The sequence below is a fragment of the Dipodomys merriami genome, unplaced genomic scaffold, assembly GCF_024711535.1.
Source record: "Dipodomys merriami isolate MVZ:Mamm:240054 unplaced genomic scaffold, mDipMer1.0.p SCAF_3, whole genome shotgun sequence".
In the NCBI taxonomy this organism is placed as follows: Eukaryota; Metazoa; Chordata; class Mammalia; order Rodentia; family Heteromyidae; genus Dipodomys; species Dipodomys merriami.
In genome coordinates, this window is record NW_027204492.1 from 39,696,241 (window position 1) to 39,724,148 (window position 27,908).

At 39.0% G+C, this 27,908-nt stretch overlaps 1 protein-coding gene across 1 annotated transcript; it reads right to left on the reverse strand.

Annotated features, from left to right (window-relative positions):
* Positions 1-14,270: 14,270 nt before the first annotated feature.
* On the reverse strand, positions 14,271-15,219 carry LOC138839431 (golgin subfamily A member 6-like protein 25). Its single transcript, XM_070038994.1, has 2 exons — positions 14,516-15,219; positions 14,271-14,411 (listed from the first exon to the last, which is right to left on the reverse strand). Exons 1-2 carry the CDS (start codon positions 14,949-14,951, stop codon positions 14,407-14,409), a joined length of 441 nt encoding a protein of 146 aa, XP_069895095.1. The 5' UTR covers positions 14,952-15,219; the 3' UTR covers positions 14,271-14,406.
* Positions 15,220-27,908: the final 12,689 nt, after the last annotated feature.

Consider the following 27,908-nt stretch of genomic DNA (forward strand, 5'->3'; position numbering starts at 1 on the left):
TAACGATGCCATAAGGAGATGCATATATATGTATATGTATGTAATAAATCCAGATACCTAGGGAAAATATACTTTAAACTCCCAGATTCCTGGACATAACAAGTTCCTTTTTTATTAATTTTTGTTTTCTCTTTCATTAAAATCAGTTTATATCAGTTATACAAGGAGGTATTTCATTATTACACCTCCACATATGTTTACACAGGATTCCAAACAATCTCACCTAATTTATTTTTACAACTGATTTACTTTGGACGTTTATTTGCAAATTTTGCCTATGTGTTTGAGACAGGAGTAATATTAATGAATAAGTGTAAACTTTCCTGGTAAATATGATCCTAATAAAAATTTGTGAAGTGATTCTATGTCTAATTATGTCTACATGTAAATCATCTTAAATACTTGATCAAACAATGTACAATGCACATGACTATTGCTTTCGTGGGGGTGGGGGAGAGACCCCAAAAAGATAGTTTATCAAATTGGTAAGCTATATCCTCTGAACCTTGATTTCAGCTTCAAAAACATAGCTAGAAGTAAATTCTTTATTTGGCCCTGTCAACTTTGTTTTATGCTTTCCACTTAGATGTTCCTATTATGGAAGAAAACTTATCTCAAGCAGAGATATTCTTAACATGGTACGCTTTGAGTGTGCTGATTTTTTTATCTTCTTATAATCAGCATGTACTGTACTGTCCTGATCTTTTGTAATCACTGGCAGGAACATTATGTGTTTGAAGCTTTGTGAAAGGAAAATGTCTTAATTGCTATAAACTGTACTTGTTTACGTAAGCATTCTTAGTCTCCAAATTTCTAATCCTTTCATTTCAATGCCCTTTCTACCCAGCCACTTCTACTCTTTAAATATTTTGTTGTCTTGCTGTTTTCAATGCTGGTGAATTAAATGTATCTAAAGTCATTTATATCAGAGGTTATAAAAAGTATGTAACAATCCATAAGGCATAGGGCTTGACCAATACAAATACTGACTGAAGGCAAACTAATAATAATAATAAGGCACACTGGACAAATGTCAGCCTACCTTAACTCTAAGAGAAAGAAAAAAAAAACAGTAAGGTTGAACTCCAGTATATGAAGAAAGGCAAATTAATCTGTGTCACTGTCAGTGAAAAGGGGGACTAGAAACAGCTGGTTAAATAAGAGCTGTGATGAGTCAGATCTGAAAGTTCCATTCTTCCTGGGGCTCTGGAGCAGTAATTAAGTATTGTTACAGTGCTGTTTTATATTGTCAAATTACTAGTGATGTAAATGTTAAGACTTTGTTACAAGCACCCCTTTTAATGCTTTATTCTTCTGTTTAATAGCCTATGATGTTGGGTGGTGGTAAAATTTTTTCAACTTGCCATATAAGACTCTGAGTTCTAGATGACCCTGTAGCTTTGTCCACTCAAGCCAGAAGGGGAACTTTCCTGGCAACTCAACAACAGGCCTGTAGCTGGTGTAAACACAGTTCCACATTTGCATGAGAGACGGTACATTAGTACATATACAGTCTTTCACTGAGTGAAAGCTTGCCATGATACAACCAGCAAAAACCCTTTCTGGCCATATAAACAGATTGTTCAGCTCATTTTGTGAACCAGGCAAGAGAAACCTTCCTGCTGGCTTGCTGATGTTGTAAGAGGCCTTCCCAATGATCTTTTGTTGCCTACTTTTGATTTTGTCAATAGTTGTCCAAGTCTGACATTGTAAGAGGCTCAGTAGTCTTTGCTTGTGTTTTTTTTAATCATTAGTAGAGCAAGTTGAACTGGTAATATGAGAGAGGATGGTGGAATCAGCATTGGAGAGGTAGTAGTGGTGGAGAAGCAGGAGTGGCAGCAGCCACTGTTTTCAATATTAGTAGCGAGAAGAGCGCAACTAGAGTTTCAGAGAACAGCTGGGAAAGAAATAATGAGAGACAGAGAAAATTGAAACAATGAAGGCTGTAAAGAGCTGAAAATGAGCAAATATGAATGCTGGCTACTAGAAGAGTCCCAGGGAGTTGCTAAGCCTTAAGGTATTTGGACTGAAAACTGTAAAACCATCAAGTGCTTGAGATCTTGACACATTCAGCCCAAGAGCTGGGACACTTATCTATACAGCTGAGGATATCAGGACCAGGGACCTGTTTGAGAGTAGTAACAATAAAGTCACCTGCTGCTGCTTACTGCTGTCTGTTTCTAACATTCATTGCTGGTGGAAGTTAAAGCCCAGAGAAACAAACTTCCAACATGAGTGCCTAGAGCCATAATTTCCTGGCTCCTAACCCCTAGAGCATTAAACTCCTATTTTTCAGGGTTTGGAGTTGTAAGCTGCTGCATCTGCCATGCAAGCGTCTAAGCACTCAAAGGCCCAGGATTATCTAACAGAAAGAGTTTCTCCTGCTCATCTACCTATGATTTCTAATTCAGTAGAACCAAAGACTCTGTCTCCAGTCAAATGGTTCACAATAGGAGAGGGGAATGGTACTCCAGGTAAAGAGAGACAGGCCTACTCAAAGAACCCACTAACACATGAGACATAGAACACAAGTTTGAGGTTGCCATGTTTGGAGTTTTTTGGCATCTGAGTCATTAACAAAACATATACACTACCAATGGCTAATAAAACTATGAGTTAGACCACTTCAAACAATATTATAATAAAAGTTTTAAAACATAATTAAGGTTGCTGAAGACCTGACAATTATATCATCATAGTGCATGGATAATTAGCAAATGAGCAAATCATCTAGCTCTTCCCACACTGAGACCGTAAGCAGTATAAAACAGCCCTTCTAGAATTGATAAGCAAAGAGCAGGACCTCATGTGACCAATCTTGGGGGTTCTAAAACAAGAGTAAATATTCCCTGGGGGGACATAAGAGAAGGCACAGCCAATATCAGAATTCTTCTGGTCTACTCCAAATAGATGCTATTATTTTTAGTGAGGATATATGGGAGAGTTTCCATAAGGCTTAATGTTTAGGTGTTATCAATCAACAGGGAAGCATATGCCTACATATTTGCATATTAGGTATTTTCACTATTACAGTCAATTTCATAGCTCTGAATGTATTGGCAAACTTTACTACTAGTCATATGACCTTCAGTAAGTTCTGGAACTGCTGCATGCCTCAATTTCCCTCATTTTTAATATGTGTCTAATCTTAATAGGAACCTCTCTCTAAAAGTGAAAGAAGTAATGAAAACAACATTGTAGTCTACTTGACATTAATACATGTGAACCTTTCAATGAAAAACAAGTGTAAGACCCAAGCACCGGTGGCTCATGCCTATAATCCTAGCTACTCAGGAGGCTGAGATCTGAGGATCACATTTCAAAGCCATCAAGGCAGAAAAATCCCAGAGTTCAAGCCCCACCACCGACAAAATAAAAAGAAGTATAAGGACAATTAATCCTACTAATACTAGCAGTGTTAGTTGTCCCTGTGGTTCACTTACTGCTACTTCAAGGATTTTCACCTATCATGAGGTCTCTGGAATGTAACTCCTACGGTAGGTGAGAGATCACTATTTATGTATTTTTTAAATGTGTGATACAATGAAGGCTCAATAAGTGAACTGCACATATCCAGGGATGACTGTATATGAAGAAGTCTAATCAAAATTACAATGATTAAAACTGCTTAGAACTACTCTAGGTTATTGCTAGCAGCTAATGAAGACATAGCAAGATTAGCAGGAATGGAAAGCCAAAGTAAGTCATCCAGTATGTCAGGATACATATGGACCCTTGCTGTACGTGAATATAGAGTAGAAATTGAGCATGGATTCTCTATAGTCTGGGAAAAATTCTTAAGACATTGATCTCCTTTGAATTTCTGACTCATTATTAGAACAATGCTTTAAATAAGGCTCTTTTGGTTTGGTTTTATAGTCTTTTTCCTCTCAAAACTGCAACCCTTGTTCTGTATGGGTAAAACTTAAAGGCACTAGAATAAGGACAAAATATGAAAAAATCAGCAAGAACTCTGTTATGTCAAAGAAAGAATTGAGCGAACAAGGATGCAGTAGAGATTTCAGAAAAAAATGAAAAGAGTGTTGTCATATAATGAGGGCTAGTACATGGAATACTTTTTTTAAGGGTGGCATGTTGTCTTGTTTATTCATGAATTTGTGACTTTTGCTATGATTTATGCATCTGGGTTCATGGTTTGTGAAGACTATTCAGTGTAGCTACAGAGATCAGCTGTGATGTGAGAGCTTAGCTACAAGTAGAAAAGATTAGAGTTCCAAGGTGGGTGGGGAGGAAAGTTTTCCACAGAGATCAGTGAGGAAAAAAATGAAGTTTATAAAGAGAAGAAGAAAAATGGAAGAGTACAAAGCATGACAGGAAAAAAGAGGAGAAATTAGAAAGAGACACCAAGCAACCAATTGCATTAAAGAAGACAAAATTGATCAAGATCTATCATATTCATAAACAACTTTGTTTAATGGCAACTTATTTGTATAACTACTTAAAGATAATAAAAAGAAAAGGTAAAATTGAGAAAAGCCTCAACCCTTAAACATTGTGCATCCAACTCTAAACAACCTAAGCCAAATATTGATACTCATACACTTAAACCACCCTACACCTTCTAAAGAGAGACAGGAAAAGAAAAGAAAAAAGGCCCCCAAATTCAGTCAGTATATGATCTTTGGAGAGGTTCTGTAAATTTTTCCATTAAGTTCTCTTTTCAGGAGTCACTATACTATCAGTATGAGGATGAGCTCTGTGAAGTGGCTTGGATGGGTTGCAATTGGCCTACCTTGAGTACTTGCAGATTTCCACAGCCTTTGTCCCTTAGGCTCTGGGTCTGTTCGCTAACCCTCAGATTAGGCAATAGGTGCCCTGGATATGGGAACATTTCCACAGCCCTTTTCTCTGCCTTTGTTGCGCTCAGGGGGTTGGGAGCCTGGTTGCAGAACCTTCACTTAGGCCACTGGCTCCTTGTGCATGGGGCAAGGTTCCGCCAACCAGCTCTCTGCCTGTGTGGGACTTGGTAGCTGGACACTCACCTGTGTTATGTGCCTGTGTTGGTAGATGTTGGGGCCTTCCTGGAATCCTCTGTGGCCTTATGAGGAGCAGTGTGAAGGTTCTTTGTGGGGCCTTCAGTGAGTGGCAGCCATTCTGTGTGTAGGTATTTTCTGTTCTTTTCCATGCCTTTAGGTGTACAGATCTGGAGTTGTAGCACTGTTTCCCTCCACTGGTGCAACAGGCAAGCAGATCTCAGGAGGAAAAACAGAAGAGCAGAAAAAACTGTAGCTAGACATTTCCCTCAAGTCAAGAAAACTGTGGATTCAGTTTCATTTTCCATCTTGTTGGTGCTAAACTCTCACTGTTTATAATTTGTCTGGTGTCCTCTCTTGGGGTAGATTTTGCTGCGAAAGACCTGTATTTCTGTTTGATCACAGGGAGCTCTTTTTGTCACCATTCCACTATCTACCACAAATCCTCGGAATTTAATTTTTTTCTGAGTCACAGTTTTATTTATTTATTTATTTTAAACTGGGATGATTTTTTTATTCTTTTTTATTGTGAAAATACTGTACAGAGGGGTTACAATTACATGGGCAAGATAATGAGTACATTTCTTATCAAGCATTGTAGCCTCCTCCTTTGTTTCCTCTTCCCATACCATCCTTCCCCACCCCTCCCCTCCCCCAATCCTCCTTCCCCACCACCAAAGTTTTAAAGTTCGTTTTTGACATAATGACTTGTACATCTCATTGTTGCAATGGGTCCACCTGTATCCCTATTTAAATGATTTGTTTTTTCCCTTCCCCTCCACAAATTATAACAGCATCAAATACAGTGAAAGCAGGGGTTATACTGTGGGGGAGGGACATACAAAGCAACAAAGAAATAATCTTATAAATGTGTTAGAAACAATCACATGAAAGAAAAAAAACATTTGAATACATATCTTAGGGTTCATTTCCCTAACATCAACTTATCTGACTTTTCTGCTTGACTCATACATGTACTAGATATTGCAAATAAGGGAAACCATGGGACCTATGTTTCTTTGGGCCTGGCTTACTTCACTTAATATAATTTTTTCCAAGTCTTTCCATTTCCTAACAAATGGGGCAATGTCATTCTTTCTGATGGAGGTATAGAATTCCATTTTGTATATATACCACATTTTCTTGATCCATTCATCTACTGAGGGGCATCTGGGTTGCTTCCATATCTTAGCTATAGTAAATAATGCTGCAATAAACATAGTCGCGCTGGTAGCTTTAGTGTGGTCTTGTTTGTGAACATTTGTAAATGCCTAAAAGTGGGATTGCTGGTTCATAGGGGAGCTCTATGTGGAGTCTTTTTGGAATTTAATTTTTAAAGGAACTATATGACTACTAATATAAACCCTATGATGAATATATTGCCATTGTTGTTAATTGGTTTTAATTGATAGGTATCTATGTTTATATACATAAGTACATTAGCAACAGTGATGTTATAGAAGGACTGATAACTTTTGTCATCAGAGCCAAAGATTACACATGCTCTAAAATTATGATTGTGAGAACACAAAAAGTACTGTGTTACCAAAGAGCCGTTAGCTCTTCCATTGAATATGTCAGGATCATGTTGCTACATAGGCTATCAAGGCATCTGTGACTTACCAATAGAACCAATACTTTTCTCCTTAAAAGCAACACAGAAGATCATACTTCTACAAAGGAATTCATATTCATGCTGAAGAGTCTACTTGCCCTGCGGCCATAAAAAGTTACAGGAAACATTAGCAATAATGAAAAATGGCTAATGAACACAATAGCATCTTTCCCCAAAAAAACTTCCAATATTCTACTAGCATCTTCCATTGACATATCAGATATCAAGCTGGCAAGATAATCTGGAGAATATGAACTTGATCTTCTATCACTTGTAATATACAAGGGCAGCAAAGAAATGGAAAGCATCAAATTGTTTTACAACTTAGCTGGGTGATTTCTCTGCCCAGGTGTAAATCGTGAATAAACAAGGAGAATTTCTTCTAGTACTAAAAGTACCAGATGCTTGAGTGCCTAAAGCCTAAAGGTTTGTCTATAGAATCCAAGGCTTTCAGATTCAAACCTTGAGAGATAAAAGTCTGTTGCTTTAGGGTTTCAGAGTGAAAGGCTTGTGTCTCTGGATGGTCATGTTGGAGGCTTATTGCTGTGTACTTATATCACCCTGGCACTTGTTAACTACTGTAGTCGTCAGTTTTCAGCAGCATTATTAATCACTGAGCAGGCATTGCCTACTAGTGTTAGAGCTTCTGAATAGACTTTGAATGTTGGGATCCTCAACCCCAACAGTGAGTAGTGTTTCCATTCTTGAGAATAGGATATCGGGAACTTCAGCCATTGACAGTAGTTAGCAATGCACTTCTCATGCTTAGCCTGCCTGAAACCCTTGATCCTTAGGCCTTTGCAACTCTCTAGGACTCTTTCAGGGACCTATGGTTTATATTCTCTGGCTCTATATCTTCTCTTTGGTCATGGACCCTTTACCCTCTTTCATTTTCTTTCTACTTCTTCCATCTCTCATTGTCTCCAACACCGCTCTGTTTCCTGGAACCTTTCCTCTGTCTGCTTCTCACTACTACTGGTGCCTCCTTTGCTATTGTTTCACTGCTGCTTCCACCATCTTCTCTTCATGTTACCAGAACAACACACTCTATTAAAGAGAAATACAAAAACAGGCAAGACAAAACGATGAGAGCTTTTTATTGGGTTTAATATTATACCACTGGGGGGCAGCACAGGTTTTTTTGGCTGACTTTCAAAATGACCCAAATATCCTGCTTATGTAGCCAGCAAGGGGTGAGGCAATAGTGTTTGCATTAATTATGAGACCTCTTAATATAAATAAAGGACAATGTTGGCACTAAGCACAGCAAAACTTTTCATGCAAATGAAATATCATATTTGTTTCACCTACAGGCCTTCTGCTGGACCACCAGGGAAAATGGAAGTATTTCCTCTCTGGCCCAGGTAAAAATGACTATAGAATTCTCTGAAGCTTTTGGTGCAAAACGGTCTAGCACATACTGAACTGGTTGTGGTTGTGTCAGTGCCTTTTGGACTAGAGTTGTGCTTTGATACCAATCAGCTCTAGTATTTCTGTGTATCTTCCCCAAGGCACCTGTGGAATGTTTAAAGTCTAAGGCCCCCAAAGCTTAGCTTATTTAAAGGAAAAATAAACACTAAATGGAATACTTTCAATAAAAGCATATCATTAATAATTAAAACAATTTAACAGCATTCAACAGAGGTTTAAAAGTATTTTATAGTGCTTTATTCTTGCAGAGTTGGCTTATTTTTGTCTTTCTCAATAGTATTATAATATTTTATTGCCAATGTTTTATTTCTGTAAAATAATTACATGTGTTTTACAGAAAATGCAAAGATATGAGAAGATACAAAGACAGTCCCAACTTGGATGCTTCTAGTTACAATGATGTCAAAGTGGTATGTATTCAGTCAATTTACTTATTTCAGATTGCATTTTGAGCTTTTCCCAGGAAAAAGACTATAATACCAAACCAAAAGAGTCTTGTTTAAAGCATTGCTCTAATATTGAGTCAGGAATTCAAAGGAGATTAATGTCCCAGTGACAGGAGGTACAATAATCTCTTATGATGCTGAGCAGTAGCAGCAAGCCCAACTCCTAGTCAGTCTCTGGAACATAAAGGTGTACAGCCAATATTCTACAATGTTCTGTGATGCCAGTGGGTTTTCTTGGATATGGTGTTATTTGCTTTTACAGTCTGTGATGTCTACAAAATGATCCTCTGCCTGTTGCTTCTGGTAAGAAGAGAAAGGTAATTACTATTAAAATACAACTCAAGGTAACTGCCCAGCATACAGACAGTTAGTTGGGCATCACAAGTGAGGACTCTCAAAGTTGGTAATCTCAACTATCCTAACTGATCATAGATGAGTCAGAGATGCAGTGAAATGATCAACATCAGTTGATCCATAGCCATCACACAGAAAAAAGTTCAGTAAACTGATATGATGAGAAAATTACTTGTCCCACAGTTGAAATTGCAGATACAGAAGTGTATGACACTCAGCCTTCTGATGAGCTTGTGTAAGGTAAAATTTCTCCAAAAACATTAATATGTCAGTGATCCTGCATATATACAATTGTTTATACCAAGTGGCTGAGCAGCAAGGATTACAACCATAAGCCACTGGTTACCAGATTTTTGTGTGTCTGTGTGTGTTGGTATTGAGTCCTGTATTCAAAGCCTGGCCAATGTCCCAGAGCTTCTTTTCCTCAATACTAGGACTCTGCCATGTGAGCTACAGCTCCATTACTGCTTTTTTTGGTGATTAGTTGGAGATAAGAGTCTCCCACCCTTACTTATCTGTGCTAGCTTTCAACCTGATCCTCAGATCTCAGCTTCCTGAGTTGCTAGGTCTACAGACTTGAGCCATCAGTGCACAGCAGGACAGATATATTTTGCTTTAGAGTTTCAGAGGTTTCAGTCCATTACTTTTGATTCTGTAGTGGCACAGTACATTATGATGGGAAATGCATGGTTCAATAGAGCTGCTCACTTCATGGTAGGCCAGGAAGCAAAGAGACAGAGAAGAGTCCAATATCCCTTTAATGGAAGTATCACATAATCTGACTCCTAAAACAACAGCATCAAGAATACCATGTTGGACCCAAGCTGCTGGCAAAGGAGACTTAGAGAACCTTTAAGATCCAAACTGTAACTTTGTCGATAAGATCCTTTTTTCTCCTTTTGTAATGACCTAAGAAAGCACATAGTCAGGCTGGCAGAGCATCTTTTAAACACCATGAAAATATACATTAAACTGTATTACAGGGCTTCTTAGAATTTCAAGTGTGTCCCCTAGCAGCCTCACAGAAGACTAGGGTTGCAAACATGTTTCTAAGCATGTTTAATGGAAAGGAATTGACACAGTAATCTGAATGAGATATGAATGGTGCAATTTTCAGAGACATGTGGACACTCCAACTTTTAATTGAGTTAGAAGACTAAGCATCAAAAAGAGGCCACTAGTTAAAAAAAGAAGAAGATTCATAATGCAGAATCCAACACCATAATGGAAAGCCAAGAACCACTGTTTTGAGTTACAAAACAACACTTGCAGCCATAGAACATCACAGTAAAAATAGGGGACACAAGGGAATTAATTTCTTCTGTGTGTTCCAAAGAACCAGAGAAAGAAAATGATGGGTTCAGAGGTTTAACTTCCAAGACCAAGTTCTGACTAAAAGACTATACCACACCTATCACTACTCTGAAATCAATCATCTCTTGCAGTCATGGAGATGAGACTTGTGAAAAGAAACCCTAAAGAACAATATTATGGAAAATAAAAATACAATGCAAATTTTATTTCCCAGTGATTCTCTTTCATTAAACTTAGAATACTGATAAGAAACTGAGCAATGGACATTTACATAGGGGAATGGGAAACGATCCTGGCAAACATTATATCCTTGACCTACTACATTGTATCTACCTACTTTTGCTATTAATTGTAGAAATTTTTTTGGGTCTTGTCGTGGGGCCTGAACTCTGGGCCTGGGCGCTGTCCTTCAGCTCTTCAGCTCAAGGCTAGCGCTCTACCACTTGAGCCACAGCACCACTTCTGGCTTTTTTCTTTTTGCTTATGTGGTGCTGAGGAATCAAACCCAGGGCCTCATGCATGCAAGGCAAGCGCTGTACCACTGAGCCACCTTCCCAGCCCCTGATCGTAGATTTTTATGTTCACATCTGAGGAAATCAGTCTCTCCTAGCAGTTGACTTATAGGGATTCCTGATACTACTCAGGGCACACTCAGACCAGGCATGTTTGCTTTGAAACTTATGAACAACTCTGCCCCACACTAAAAAATAAATTCCTGCTCCCAGGGGTTAAAGTAGTAGTGGTTCATGAAGAGGTATGTTATACATCAAAATAATCACATGAGTTTTACAAATTTTTATTAATAGAAAATTGGGTAATGTGGGACAATAGACCCCTAGTTTGGATTGGAACAATCTTCTTGATAGTGTCTTATTAAACTGAAACTCCATATTAAATGTTACCTTGTGTAAATGGGGTGGTGTTATTAGTTTTCATGATTGCTTGACTAAAACACAAAACCAAAGATATGCTCTACTAAATGAAATACCAGAGCTTACTGGCCACTGTTGGCTCATGTCTGTAATACTACTTACTTGGTGGGCTGAAATCTGAGGGTCACAATTTGAAGCCTCCCTGGGCAGAAAAGATTTCGAAACTCTTATCTCCAATTATCTAGCAAAAAGCCACAAGTGATGGTGTGGCTCAATTTGTTGAACTACTTACAGCCTTTAGTGAAAACAAAAAACCAAGCAATAGTGTGATGCCTTGAGTTCAAGCCCCACGAGCAGTACACAGACAATAATAACACTTTAGACAAAAGAGTTGAAAATGATGGCATGGATTTATTAGATAACACTTTGTCCTACACAACTCTGATCTTCAGAGAAGTCTAGAGGATGCTCTGTTTACTAAAGTCTGGAACCCATTTTTATAAAGGAGCCCCAGCATCTCTGAAGTATTCTGTAGGGCATATGAGAATGGATCTTAATATTGTAACCACATATTTCTTCTTTTGAAAAGGTAGGTAAACTTATTTATCCAAAAACATCAAAAATGTAAATCCAAAAAAACAAGAAATCAAGGTAGGTGTGGTTATCTTAACAGGTACTAGAGCTTAAGCAGTAGTATTATCTGACTCAGTTAACTTTGGCAATGATAAGGTGAGTATGGACCAAAATAGATGGGTAACCTACTAGATTCAACTTCATCTTTATAAGTGGATTGTAGACTTGAATTACTGCATACACAAGTCACCTCCCTAATCCAAAACCTCATGAATTTAAGGGAAGCTAAACAATTTGAAAAAGTACTCTGCTAACTAGCCAAAATGAATATTGTGAATCTTCATGTTAGTCTTCTATTAAGAGAACTGCATCCATTTTCTAGGGCTACTGGCAAGTTGACCATTTTCCAGGAAGAAATTTTTTTATCTTTTGAAGAGTTACTAGACACTAACTATGAAGCATCTTAGTTCCTGGAGAAGCAAAGTTTTGTTTCCCTACTATCATCTCTACCATAGACTACTAAGTAGATAAAAATGTACCGAAAAACTGATGGAATGTCATTGTGACTTTTCTGGCCCATAGAACATAAGCTATGATGGCATAGAAGGACAAGTGGAAACCAAGCATTAGTAGCTTTAATCTATCAATGGGTAAAACACAAGCAGTATTATATTCTGGGAGGGAATTTCATGGCCTTATGCTCTCATTTGACCCCACATAATTTTAATGTCATTTGAAATGAGATTTTTTTTCCTCCAAGTTTGCAACATTTGTTTAAATATTTCCTTGAAGATGTCAAAAACTGAAAAAAAATATAAAGTGATATTCTGTGTGTTTGTGTGTGTGTGTGTGTGTTGTTCTGGGGCTTGAACTCAGAGCCTGGGCACTGTCTTGAACTTTCATGGTCAAGGCTAGCGCTACCACTTGAAGTATAGCTCCACTTACAGCTTTATGGTGGTTAATTGGAGACAAGTGGTTCATGGCCTTTCCTGCCTGGGTTGGGTTCAAACCTCCATTCTGTGATCTCAAGTTACTCAGTAGCTAGAATTGCAAGCGTAAGCAACCACACCCTGTTTATTATTATTATTTTTTCTTTTTGCAGTCATAGGGCTTGAACTCTATACCAGAATACTGTCCCTCAGCTCTTCAGATCAAGGCTAGTGCTCTACCACTTGAGCCACAGAGTTTTCTGGTGGGCCTTTCCTGTCCGGGCTGGCTTTGAACTGCAATCCTTAGGTCTCAGTCTCCTGAGTAGCTAAGATTACAGGTGTGAGCCACCGGTGCCCGGTTATTTTTTTTTTTTAAGCTTCATTTACTTAGTATATCAGTGTATCCTTCTCAAATTAGCAGTTTTTTTTCTGCCACTACCCAATCTTTGCCCCTTCAGAACTTTCTCCCCTCAAATGTCTTTCCCTTCTTGGACCCTTTGCTATTGGCACCTAAATTCTTGGTGTCTTCCCTTAGCTTCCGTTTGTCTGCTGGCCTCTTCCTTCTTGGCCTCTCCCCTTTGGTCACTGCATTCCAGGAGCATCCTGTCAATGGTCACTTCTCTCTTGGCCCCTCCTTTCCTGGCCCCTGCCTTCTTGCCACTCCATTCTAGGCCTCTCCCCTCAAGGTCACTCCTCTTCTGGTCGCTCCATTCCTGACTCCACCTTTTACCTTCCATACCCCACCCAGTCCCTCCCTTCTTGGCCCCTACACATTTAGTCACAGCATTCCAGGCCCCTCACCTCAACAGTCACTGCATTTCTGATTCCTCCATTCCTGGCCCCGCCCTTCGTGGCCCCTCCCCTCTTGCTACTCCATCCAGGCCCCTCCCTTCACCTTCTAACCCCCTCCTGGCCCCTCCCTTCTTGGCTCCTCCCCTGTGGTCACTCCATTCCAGGCCCCTCCCCTCAACTGTCACAACTCTCCTGGTTCCTCCATTCCTGGCCCCGCCCTTTGTGGCCCCACCCCTCTTGCTACTCCATCCAGGCCCCTCCCTTCACCTTCTACCCCCCTCCTGGCCCCTCCCTTCTTGGCTCCTCCCCTGTGGTCACTCCATTCCAGGCCCCTCCCCTCAACTGTCACAACTCTCCTGATTCCTCCATTCCTGGCCCCGCCCTTCACCTTCCAAACCCCTCCTGGCCCCTCCCTTCTTGGCCCTTCCCCTTTTGCTACTCCATTCCAGGCCACTCCCCTCAAGGTCACTTCTCTCCTGGTCACTCCATTCCTGGCTCCGCCTCCCCTTCAATCCCTCCCTTTCACTTTCCCTCCCAGTCTGGCCCCACTCCTTCCCCTCCTCTCTTCACTCCTCCCTTCTGAGCCCTTCTTTCTCCTCCTTTTCATGTTCCTTCTGTTCTCCTACCCTTCTGGATCCTCCCTTTTCTTTTTTTTTCCTCTTGGAACCTCTCTAATTGGTGTCTATGCTTTGGTCACTCCATTCCAGGCCATGCTTCTCAAATTTGAAGTCTTCCTAGCTACTCCTCTCCCGGCCCCTCCCTGCAACACCTCTTCCCTTCAACTCCCCTTCCCCTCTTGAACCCTCTCTCCTTGGCCCTCCCTCCAACCCCATCATCTCTACTTTTTCTATAGAAAAAAATTCTATTTATTAATTTCAAACAACTTTTATTTTTAGGCTAAACACATGCTGATACATATTATCCTAAAAGGAGACATTAGCAGTGTATATATTTGAGGTTCCAAACTTTAGAACAAAATCAAGTGATGATAAATTTCATAGGGGCTATCAAAGGTGGTAAACTATTTCAACTATGGGAAGAACAGATTCGATGTTTATCACTTCTCCTCTGTGTCTTCTGATGTCTTCAATCTGTAGGAAGAATAAGAATAAATAAGAATTACAAAGACAAGGCCTCAACTTCTAACTCCAGTTCTACAGGGGAAAAGATTGAAATCTGACTGAGGGGAACTCACAATCAATCCCGAAATGTCCTTGATCCCCCTGTTCTTCATCCTGTTCCTCATTGTTGTAAACTCTCTCTTCATCCTCCTCCTCCTGGCCTTCCTCGTTCTCATCCTCCTGTTCAGCTCTCCACACATACCACCCCTCCTCTACTTCAGGCCAGACCTCTTCCACACCGGGCCACGCTTCCTCGACATCAGGCCAGATCTCCTCAGCTGGCCACATTTCCTCAACCTCGGGCCAAACCTCCTCCTCCTCACTCTCCTCCTCACTGATAGCTATTGCCACAGCCTGGGAGACCAGAAGAGCAGCTGCGCCATCGATGTCATCATTGGCTTCGTCTAGAGGCAGCATGTGGAGAATAATTTGCCTGGGCTCACGGATCATGTCGCTATCAGCTTGTTCCTGGTCTCGAAAGCCTGGGTCTTCTTCCTTATAAGCAGACATGGTATGATGGGCTACCAGTCAAGGTGTCAGTTGAGGCTTCGAGCTACCGCGACGCTGAAGATGGAGGCTGCTGAGGTGACAACGGCTAACAGGAGGAGGTGGCTGGCCCGCTGGGAGGCAGAAACGACCGCAAAGTCGTCTCTGCTGGTGTTAAGTTCAAGGTGGAACAAAGATGGTATCTGGCGAAGTGCGAAAAACAAAGAGAAAAGGCAAATGTCGAGGAGCTACCCGAGAGGTCTGACCTAACCGTAGAGGAGGACTAGCAATGAGAAACTACTCGGACGGTTGGTCAGTAGAGGTGGACGCAAAAACGGTCACAAAGGGAATGACGCTTACAACGTCAGCACGTCACAGTGCCACATGCCACGTCTGCTTGCGCGAGTGCTTCAAAGTCCGTTACCTAAGCACTGCCCACCTCCACGAGGACTTTAACTTGATTTGCTGACAAGGGTTGATTGACAAACCCAATGTCTAATAATTGACCAAGTTTCTTCTGTATAACATAGACTCCTCAGAATCATTTCCTCTTCCTTTTGAGGCCTTATCTTTCTTCTTTTCTTTTCTTTTTTCTTTTTGTGCTGATCCTGAAGTTTGAACTCAGGGTCTGGGCATTGTTCCTGAGCTTTCTTTGCTCAAGTCTAGCACTATACCACTGGAGCCACAACTCCACTTCTGGTTTTTTGGTGGTTATTTGGAGATCACTCTCAGGGACTTTTCCTGCTCTGGGCTGGCTTTGAACGGTAATCCTATGATCTCAGACTTCTTAGTAGCTAGGATTATAGGCATGGAGCAGGGGTGCCCCACAGACCTTACCTTTTATGGGACTACAGAGTCTTGTTCTTTTAATTTCACATTGGCAGTAAAACTATAATGTACTAACTATGAATGAGCCTCTTGGAATAAATGTATAAAACAATTGGATAGCTCATGTCTCAGTCATTCTACAAAAGAGAATAGAATTACCTATTAAAAATGCCATGTTGCCTGTGCACTGATGGCTTATACTGTTATCCTAGCTACTGAGAACACTGTGATTTCAAGATCCATTCTGTCCCAGCCCAGGCAAAAAAGTCCATAACACCTACATAGCCAATGAGCTAATGAAAAGCTGAATATTGAGCGTGTGCTAAAGTGGTACACTTCCCTAAAGTGCCACCTGTGGGTGGAAAAAGCTGGTTAGGAGTTCATGCGCAGGGACTTACATGCACATACACACAGAGAGAGAGAGAGAGACAGAGAGAGAGAGAGAGAGAGAGAGAGAGAGAGAGAGAGACAGAGAGACAGAGAGACAGAGAGACAGAGAGACAGAGAGACAGAGAGACAGAGACAGACAGAGACAGACAGAGACAGAGAGACAGACAGAGACAGAGAGTGCTTGCTGCCTATGGCTCACTAATTCAATTCTAACATAGGCCAGACTGAAAAGTTTGTGATACTTATCTCCAATTAACCAGCAAAAAATAAGAATTGGAGCTGTATGTCAAGTGGTAGACCACTAGCCTTGAGCAAAAAAATGTTATATACATATATATCTATACACACATATATGTATGATATACATAGACAGATGATCATCTATCTCTATCATATATTCTCTTAATATATGAAAGCCACCAAACATTTCAAAAAGAGAGGGAGGGAAAATGGAATTATAAAGGATGGAAGAAAGAAATATGTTGAAAGTGCATTGTACACATATATGGAATTAATTACAGCCCTTTTACCATATCATTAATGTATACTCATTTAAAAATACAATTAACAGAGAGGATTTTCAAATACTACTTTTTAGAAAAATATACCAATAAATCGAACCAAATTTAGATTTTATTAATTTTGTCTCCTTTCCCACCTCAAGAAGGGAATATATTGCTCTTATAAAATATTGAGATAAATATAGAGTAATAGCTAGACACAAAGGAAGTAAATCATTCTCCTCTGCACCTTTGGTGAAGAATATTGTCAATTTGTCACATATCTATTAACCATTTTTATTTCTTCTTCTGAGAACTGCCTTTTCATTTTTCTTTAAATTGAGTTATGTGTTCTTTTATTGTTTGTGTTTTTGAGCTCTTTATGTATTCTTGGTATTAATTCTAAATGGTTATTTTTGTTGAGAAATACTGATTACTTACCTTTAACCACAAGTTAACTTTGGAAAGCCTAGGCAAAAACTCCCATGCCTAGGAAAATCTTGACACACCTCTGTCTCCATTTTGTTTGTATATTAATTGTAAACAAAATGGCTTCATCTTGGAAGCCAGGAAGGAACAGACATGAGACTAAATCATCTTCTAGGCATTAATGACTTATTGTAACAAGTCAAGGGATATCAAATGGCATCCCTGGGCAGCTTTACAGGAACAGCATTAGCAGTTCAGGTTCAGGCTTAGATTTAGTCTTAGGTTTAGGTTCAGGTTCAGGTTTAGGTTCAAGCTTCCCAGGGATAATAGCAGCAGCAGCATCAGGAGCCATACTTCCAGTCCTTTGGAGCAGTTTCCCACCGTGGGTATGATGGGGACAGCAACCCCAATCCTCTATGGACATGTTCCTTTGACTTGACCACTTGTAAGATGGGGGAGCATCATGAGGACATCTGCTTCACTGTCAGCACATGGCCAACTCTTAAGATATCCATGCTATTACACACTGGGAGGAGTAGAGAGACATTCTTGACCCTTTTTTCTCTAATATCTCTTGGTGGAAAATGTTGTTTGCTTTCCTTAACAAGCCCTGGTTCATCTTCTTGAGCCTCAGACATGAGGCTCAAGATTCCATCCTTACTCTTAACTGTTCTTCAAAAGGAACAATAGCTCTCCTGATTGGCAAAGAGATCCTGAGCTGATGGTGCCATCTAGCAACCCCTCTGAAGCCAAGTTGAAATTGGGGCTTGATATTCAAGGGAAGGATCTGCTGTGACCCTTACAGAAACTAGTCCAGTGTGGGCACTTGTCCTCTCTTTCCCTCCTTGACTTCAGATTTGGGGCTGATAGCAGACTAGGGGCAGGCCCTTCCAGAAAATAGAGAAGCAAGCCCTAAATGTGACTAGGCTTCCCTTTTCTGCTTGCCCACCAAAGAACAAAGGTTTCTTAAATGTCCCATCCCTAGGAGCCTTTTTTCTCCTTCCTATCTGTGTTCTCAGTTTACTTCTTACTATTACTTGTAGATGTTGGTGGGATTAGACCTCCATTTTTACTTGCAAGGGTCAGGGGCTGAGATGTGGTTCCTAAAGGGCTACAAATTTCCCAGGTAGCCCTCGGTGGGTTGTGAAATTCTTGGAGTCTCCCTTCTCCCTTCTCTGTCTACCCAAGGCCTTGTACTCTTTCTTCCTATCCCAGTCCCAAGCTCCCCATGAGAGCTTCTCTTTCAGTGGAACCTGAACCAGAGTATCACATAGAAAGAAGAGTTTAGGGCACCTCAGGGCTGGAATTGGCTCCCATGGTATTATGATCAGATGTAAGACACACACATATGTATATGCATATGTGTATCTACATATATGCACATATATACACACATATATGTATATATACACAGACTCTACTATCTTTTGCCATCTTGAATATATATGTATGTGCATTTATATGCAAAAAATGAAAATAAAAGTATGTGCTCCTTCAAAAGTTCTAAGCTTATTTGCTGAGAAATGATGATTAACATACACTATGTCCAATAAATGATGAGGAAGGTGCTCTGCTCCTATACTCCAGGCCTTGTTTCCCTCTCTGCTGGGTCCTTAGATTCCTGGGCTACCCTTTAGATCTGCATAAGTCCTGTCCATTTAATTCTTCAATTGCCAGGAAAAAATCTTCCCATATGCTGGCACCCTGAGGTATGGAAACTATGAATTTTTCTTCCTAATTTCCAATGGAGAATAATTCATATCAGCAAAGTTAGAGGGATAAAAATGTTTTAAGCTAGATTTCAATAGCTTCATAAACTGCCCAGAGAAAGAAGGAAAGAAAAATAATTTGGAAATTTAATATCACTAAACATACTTAAAAAATTGAAATACATGAAGTCAGAATAAAAGGTTGAAAAAGTGTTAAAACCAATAGTTGCAAAGTATTTAATGAATGTTCCCAAATTCACATCAAGCTTTCAAAACTGCATAAAGGAATATCACTTTGAAGCAACCATACTGTGTTATCTGTGATTTCATCTTGAATTATTCCCATTCTCTTCCCCTCCATAGCAGAATGTCTTGCCCTCCAGAGAAGACTAGGCTAGTCCTAGGGGATGATGACTCCTAGTCCATGTCAAAAGACTAGACAGGCAGGGTGCCAGTGGCTCACACCTGTAATCTTAGCTACTCAGGAGACTGAGAACTGAGGATTGGGGTTTGAATTCAGCCCAGATAGAAAAGTCACATGTATAAGTCTAGATATAATAATAGTCATCGTCGTCGTCGTCGTCATCATCATCATCATCATCATCATCATCATCAGTGGAAGAAACAGAGCGTTGGTGGCTCATGCTTGTAATATTACCTATCCAGGAATCTGAGGTCTGAGGATCATGATTCAAATCCAGCTGGGGAAAGAAAGTTTGTTACACTCATCTGCATTTAGCCACCAGAAAACTGCAAGTGGCAGTGTAGTGCAAAGTGGTAGACCGCTTGCTAGCCTTGAGTGAAAAAGCTAAGGGACAGAGCTGAGGCCATGACCAAGAACAACAACAAAAGACCAGACAAAAGCTCCTGGGAAATGCTGGTTTCTATGTATACACTTAACTTGTTCCTTATATAATTATTCCATTTACCTGAAGACATGGAACAAAAAACATGAGACATTAATCTGCTTCCTTTCCAGCTGGCTAGTACCCTCAATAAAGCTACTTTCTTTTCCCCAAAACTTGTGTATGCGGCAACGTTTTTTTCTAGTGATAAGCTTCCAAACCTGAGTTCTTTAAAAGACATTAAAAAGGGTAGGTTAACTTATTTTTCCAATGAAATAGAAGAAGCAATCCAAAAATTCATATGGAACAACAAATGACTCAGAATAGCAAAAACAATCCTTAGCAGGAAGAACAATGCTGGAGGAATTTCAATACCGAACCTCAACACTCTATTACAAAGCCATAGCACTAAAAAGAGCTTGTTACTGGCACAAGTATAGGCCTGAGGACCAATGGAATAGATTCTAAGACTCAAAAATGAACCCGCAGACCTCTGGCCACCTAATCTTTGACAAGGGAGCCAAAAAATAGGATAGAAGAAAGACAGCCTCTTCAATAAATGGCACTGGCAGAATTGGCTAAACACATGTAGAAAATTAAAGTCAGATACCTACATATCACCTTGCACCAGAATCAACTCCAAATGGACCAAAGACCTCGAGATAAAAGCAGGTACCTTGAAAATATTACAAGAAGAAATAAGAGAAACACTAGGGCTCCTTGGCACAGGTCAAAACTTTCTTAATTAAGATCCAGAAACACAACAAATCAAAGAAAGGTTGGATAAATGGGACTACATTAAACTACAGAGTTTCTGTGTGGCAAAGGATATAACTAGCAAAATATATAGAAACCCCACAGACTGGGAGAAGATCTTCACCAGTCATTCAACAGACAAGGGTCTCATATCTAAAATATACCAACAGCTCAAGAAGTTAAATCCCTCCCTAAACAAACCCCCAAAGTAACCACCATCCAATTAAAAAGTGGAATAAAGACCTTAAGAGAGCCCTCTCTGAAGAGAAATATGAATGGCAAAGAAACACATGAAGAATTGCTAAAAAAAAACAGAAACAAAGGTAAAGGTAAAACATCTTGTGTCCCTACCTTGGGGTTCATTTTGCTTAGCATCAGCTTATATGGTCATATGTACATATCTTTTGATCTCTTCTGCTTGTCCTAGACATGTACTAGTTATTGCACATAAGGGAAACCGTGGGACCTATGTTTGAGTCTGGCTTACTTCACATAATATATTATTTTGTTGCTGTTCTTTTTAATGTACTTATAATGTACTATGTGATTTTTTTGTTTCTTTGTATGTTCTTCCCCCATGGTACAACCCCTGTTGTCAATGTATTTGATTCCAGTGTCCTGCCTCTTGTATATGCATTTTTCTGATTTGGGGAGGGGAAGGTAAATAACAAAATGCTGAAATAAGGATACAAGATGACCCATTGTAACAATGAGATGTAAAAGACAGTATTTTGAAAACAAACTTTACAACTTGGGGAGGGGTGGCGGGAGAGGAGAGGAGGGAGGAGGTGGGGAGGTGGGGAAGAAAGCATCGGATGGTAGGGGAAAAAAAGGAGGGTATAACAATGCTCCATAGGAAATGGATTCATTACCTTGCTCATGTACCTGTAACCCCTCTGTACAATATCTTTACAATAAAAATATATATTTAAAAAAATTGCTCAACATCGGACTATAAAAGAAATACAAATTAAAACAACATTGAGATTCTACCTTACACCAGTTAGAATGTCCATAATCAAAAAATCTAACAACAGATGCTGGGAGGGATGTGACCAAAGGAGTATGCTACTGCATTGTTGGTGGGAGTGTAAACTTGTTCAACCACTCTAGAAAGCAGTGTGGAGGTTCCTCAAAAGACTACACATAGAGCTTCCCTATGACCCAGCAATCCCATTTCTGGGAATCTGCCCAAATGACCACAAACAAGGTCACATGAAAGCTATCAATATGACTATGTTCATTGCAGCATTATTTACCATAACCAAGATATGGAAGCAACCCAGATGCCCCTTGGTAGATGAATGGATCAAGAAAATGTGGTACATATACACAATGAAATTCTATGCGTCCATCAGAAAGAATAACATCATTCCATTCATAAGGAAATGGAAAGACTTGGAAAAAATTATGTGAAGTAAGCCAGACCCAAAGAAAAGCAGGTCACATGATCTCCCTCATTTGTATGAACTAGAATATGTATATGATATTCTTAACAGGGAATCTTAATAACTCAAGTGCTTATTGCAAAGGACTATATAAAATGAAGCATATTTACATGAACCACAACTTATGGACACAAGAGTTTCTCATTAGACCCTGTATATAGTTTGGTTTTTTTCTCTATTGCTTTTTTTCTTTCTTCATTGCTCTTAGTTTTTTGTACCTCCTGTTTTACGTAATAGACAATGCACTATGTGAAAGGGAAAGGGAATCACAGAAACAGAAGAACAATGGGTGAACTATAGCATTATTGATACTCACTTGATACTATGTTGGATATGAACATTACAACTTGGGGGGGTAGGGAAGGATAAGTGGGAGATAAAGAGAATGGGGTAACAGAGATTAAAGACAAATGTACTTATTGTCTCCCCAGCTCATCACCTTTTCAATTAAAAAATTTAAATTTAAATTTAAAAAAAGGACAGGTTTAGCAGGGTGCTGCTGACTCATGCCTGTAATCCTAGCTAATCAGAAGGCTGAGATCTGAGAATCACAGTTTGAAGCCACTTGGGGGAAGAAAGGTCTGTGAGACTCTTATCTCCAATAAATTACTCAGAAAAAGCTGGAAGTGGTGTTGTGGCTCAAGTGGGTAGAGTGCTAGCCTTGAGCACAGAGAGACTCAGGGATCAGAGCCCAGGTCCTGAGTTCAAGCCCAGGACTGGCAAAATAATGCAATTTTCCTTTGTTGTTTCTGAGTAAACAAATTAATACTTTGTATTGCAATTAGCTTCACTAAACTTTGGCCTTGACTGTAAATTATTCTTAAAGATAGAGAAATACCAAACACTTCTTTCATACTTTTTGCAGAAAGAACAATGTTTTATAACATTGAAAATATATTTGTCCATAAAAATAGTATAAAATGACTTAGAAATATCACATTTCATAAAATTATACAAAAAAGTCCTTTTCATTACTCTGACCAAATCACAGTTTTAAGTTTTGTGTCTTGGAGGTTCAATCTTAGTTAAGGAGCACAACGGTTCTCATAAATCATTGGTTTGCATCTGAAAGAAAATATAGAAAGCTAAATAAATCTCTTAATTTTAGGTTTTGGAGCATGTCAGATTTCAGATTTTTTGAATTGGGTATGTTTATTTGTTACTAAATTTATTTATTATATTTAAATAGTTATAATTTCAAGTCAACATGACAATTTATGAGTAGAATTCATCTTTTTTTTTTTTTTGGGTCCTGTTGTGGGGCCTGAACTCTGGGCCTGGGTGCTGTCCCTCAGCTCTTCAGCTCAAGGCTAGCACTCTCCACTTGAGCCACAATGCCACTTCCGGCCTTTTTTCTTTTTTGCTTATGTAGTGCTGGGGAATCGAACCCAGGGCTTCATGCATGCAAGGCAAGCGCACTACCACTGAGCCACCTTCCCAGCTCCAGTAGAATTCATCTTGATCAATATCATTCCTTCCATTATTCTGCCCTCTTCTGTTCTAACCCTGTCCATCCCCTCAAATTACCTAGAATATTCAATCTAGAATATATTTAATAACTTTTAGATTACAAGAAAAATCAATTTGTTTGTCTCTTGAACTTCCAGAATGAATCATGTAATTAGGTTTTGCAAGAACCCATTTTTCCTAAGTCCATAAAGTCTAAACAAATTTTCACTAGCTACATGGCTCAAAGCAATCCTGGGCAGAAATGGCTATGATGTTCTTATCTCCAATTAATTACCAGAACACTGGAAGTGATGTTTTGGCTCAAAGTGTTAGAATGCTAGCTCAGGTCCTGAGTTCAAGCCCCATGACTGACAACAAAAAACTAACAAAAAAGTAAGAATAATAAAAAAGTTCTGTTTTCAGTTTTACATCAATTATATGACAGAAATCACATGACTTGCCACATTTTGGCACTAAAGCCAGTGACTGCTTCTGCTAGGGGCTGTGTGTGAGTTCTGTAGGATGTGTCCAGCTTGTGCTTTACAGGGGATGCAATTCTGCAGGTTAAACACATCTGAGATCTAGTTCTCAGTAGGAATATAGGAAGAATATATGGCTTTTCCGGAGCCTATTTCAAACGACTCTTGTTTCCAAATCTGGCTATTTTAAGTATGACCTTTCTTGCCAAAGGGCTTGTACAGTTGAAAGTTTAAATGCTTTTGCTTTTCTTTTGGGTTGGTGACACTTCTGAACTTGGGAAAGTTAAGTTGGTGGCAACTCTCATAACTCTTTGGTAGTAACAGTGGTGTTAGCTTTTGAATATTGAGACTATATTGAGGCCCCAGGGTTATTTACCAAAGTCAACCTCTTAGATGAAGGACTTTGGTGATTGCTAATCAGTACCTTCTTGTGAGGGAGAATTGCAGATTGTATGAGGCTTTTGTTGACTTGCTTTCGTTATTGAAGACTTTTCTACCTTCAAGATATAGCAAAGTAATACTCCATTTAATATGTGTTAAGCTTATTGAAATAATTAAAGATACATTTCTAGGTTAGCTGGGAATTCATTTAAGATTTAAACTTATGAGTAATAATTATTAACTATCATGAAAAGTTGATAATGGAACAAACAATGTGGATAAAGGTGAATGTTTTACAAAATAGAATCTCTATTATTCAACCTTACTTTATTTCATTATAGTTGAATTGGAACACTGAAATTTAAATTACCCTCTTCACCTTTTCTCTACAAATGCTAACTCCTAAGAGGAAAATGTCAGTACAGTCTATTCTCAGCTTCTTTTTAGGGACACTAGGCCATCAGATCATTAAACAACTTGTATAGGACTTAATGGATTTTGCATTATCTATTTTATGTAGGCCAAATTTGCTTATTTGAAACTTCAGTAACTTCCATTTTGGATTTTTTTCTCCTTGTGTTAGGTATACTGCAACAATTTAACCATAAAAAGTGTCCCTGAAACATAGTTTGTATTTCAAAAATATTCTATTTTTAGTATATATTTTATTGTAAATATACTGTACAGAGGGGTTACAGTTGCATGAGTAAGGTAATGATTACCCTTGTTACCCCCTCCTTTGTTTTTCCCCTACCATCCCTCTCCTCCCCACCTTCCCAACTCCTCCCTCCCCTCCCAAAGTTGTAAAGTTCGTTTTCAACATAGTGTCTTGTACATCTCATTGTTACAATGGCTCAACCTGTATCCTTATTTTAGCATTTTGTTATTTCCTTCCCCTCCACAAATTAGAAAAATGTATATACAAGATACAGGGCACCGGAATCAAATACAGTGAAAACAGGGGTTATACCATGGGGGAAGAACATACAAAGAAACAAAAAAAAATCACACAGTACATTAAAATTACAGCAACAAAGCTAAAACCTCTTGTGTTCCTACCTTGCGATTCATGTCGCTTAGCATCATCTTATCTGGTCATATGTACATAGCTTTTGACCTTTTCTGCTTGTCCTAGACATATACTAGTTATTGCAGATAAGGGAACCCATGGAACCTATGTTTCTTTGGGCCTGGCTTACTTTACTTAATATAATTTTTCCCAAGTCTTTCCATTTCCTAACAAATGGGGTAGTGTCATTCTTTCTGATGGAGTAATAGAATTCCATTTTGTATATATATATATATATATATATATATATATATATATATATATATATATATATATATGTATATCACAAAAACATCCTATTTAAAAAACTCAGTGAAGGAGAAAAATGAGGGAAGGGGTAACAATGTTTGACAAGAAATGTACTCTCTAACTTATGTGTGTAACTGTAACCCCTTTGTATATCACCTTGACAATAAAATTACAAAAAAAGTTGTTTTTGGTAAGGAGTCTGTTTATGAAATGTGATTCTCATCATGTGTCCTTTGAGTTGGATTTAAGAACAAAGCTGTCCTTCCTTCTGGTCCATGAAGTTATTTTCATTCCCACACTCATACTAGCTTAGTATAAATTGTCTCCTTAGGAAGACTCTTCTGAACTTAGATTCTAAAATAATTTATTAAACCATTTTAACAAGAGGGTGAATATATGCCATAGCTACTGTTTTATCAATATTTTAAATGTGTTTTGATGTGTAGGTGCTTGAGTTCTCAAAAATAGGATATATTGTATTCATAAACTTCTTTGTTAAATGGCAACTCCTTTGTACTACTTAAAGATAGTAATAATAAAAGAAATCTTAAAAAGATAGGAATTCATAGATTGAAATTCAAACAGCAGTGTCAGCCCCTTTTTTCAATCATATCACAGGTTGAAGCCCAATGAATTAAGTGAAAAGTAGTTCTACATGTTAGTTTTTCTTACTAAGATGATGAATGCATATTAATTTGATTTATTTTAATAATGTTTGTAACTTCTCTATAGGCTTTATGGTCTTGAACAAATCAAGAATTGCAGTATGATTACTGTTGCTTATACTTGAAAAAACCCTCAGAAAAACAAAACAGGAGCAGTAACTCAAGTCTGTAATCTTAGCTACAGGGAAGTAGAAATTAAGGGATTGGAGTCAAGGCCAGCCAAGCAGAATCATTTACAAGACTCCATTTTAATCAGTGTATGGTCATCATGGCTGGTGCCTGTCATCCCATAGTGTGGAAGCACAATGACTGGAGGAAATGGTGTAGACCTGTCATCCTAGTGAAAAAGGGAAACACATGTAGGAGGTTAACAATTCAGGTGGCCCTGGGCAGAGAGAGAGAGAGAGAGAGAGAGAGAGAGAGAGAGAGAGAGAGAGAGAGAGAGAGAGAGAGAGAGAGAGAGAGAGAGAGAGAGAGAGAGAGAGAGAGAGAGAGAGAGAGAGAGAGAGAGAGAGAGAGAGAGAGAGAGAGAGAGAGAGAGAGAGAGAGAGAGAGAGAGAGAGAGAGAGAGAGAGAGCGCCTATCTTGAAAATGACCAATGGAAAAAGGGACTGGTATAGTGTCTCAAACAGTAGAGTGCTTGAGCGTAAGGCCCTGAGTTTAAGCCTCAGTACTGCCAAAAATGAAGCACAAATTGAAGTAATAGATCTTATCTATTGATAGTTCTGTTTTTCAATAAATACTTATTGAGTCCCAAGCATTGGTAAAGAACCACCTTTCAGACCACTAATTTATATACATATAAATTTGTATACATATAGTACTGAAGAGAATATGTCCTTCAAAAATATTGGAGTATTTTAAAGATAATCTCTTCCTTATGGATTGATTAACAAAATCATAGCACCAATTGAAATGTTTCTTTGAAATGACTTTTCATATTTCATTGGTATAATAGTGGAAGCCTTATTATCAACATTTCCTAAAATAACCCTAAATGTTTTCTTGATTTTCCAACTGGAATAATATTTTATACTCAAGTATATAGCTGTATTTATACAATGTTCAGAATAACATTAATAAAATTTGTTATGACAAAAAAAGAATGCTTATCAGGTGTAAGAGTCTTCTAATGGAGTCTTTAGGGTCTTTTTCTGTGTATATGTGCTGGTCCGGAGACGAACACCCTCCCTGAGCTTTCTGACTTAAGGCTAGTGCTCTACCACTTGAACTACAGCTCCACTTATGGGTTTTTGATGATAAATTGGAGATAAGAGTCTCACAGACTTTCTTGCCTGGGCTGACTTTGTACCTTCATTCTCAGCTTTCAGCCTCCTGAGTATCTCAGGATTACAGGTGGGAGCCACCTGTGTTTGAATTTTAGGCTCTTTTAAATATGACGATCAGGTCATCTTCACACTGTGATAATTTGACTTCCTTTTCCATTCATATGATTTGATTTTTTTTGTCTGTCCTGGGGCTTGAACTCAGGGCCTGGAACTTCTTTTTGTGCTCTTCCACTTGAGCCATAGCTCTACTTCTGGCTTTTGTCATAGTTTGTTGAAGATGAGTTTCATGGACTTTCCTGTCATAGCTGGTTTCAAACTGTGATCCTCAGATCTCAGCCTTCTGAATAGCTGGAATTATAGGCATGAGCCAATGGTGCTGGCTCATATCTGTGTTTTTTTTCTTTGGTTGGTCATTGTAATATTTGAGTTGCGGAGATGCTATTCACTGGCAGAAAGTTAGAAAACTCCCAGACAAAGGGTACCAGTAGCTGACAA

What these genes read in the sequence shown, in the direction of transcription:
- LOC138839431 (XM_070038994.1), bottom strand. Translation starts at nt 14,951, where the DNA reads ATGTCTGCTTATAAGGAAGAAGACCCAGGCTTTCGAGACCAGGAACAA.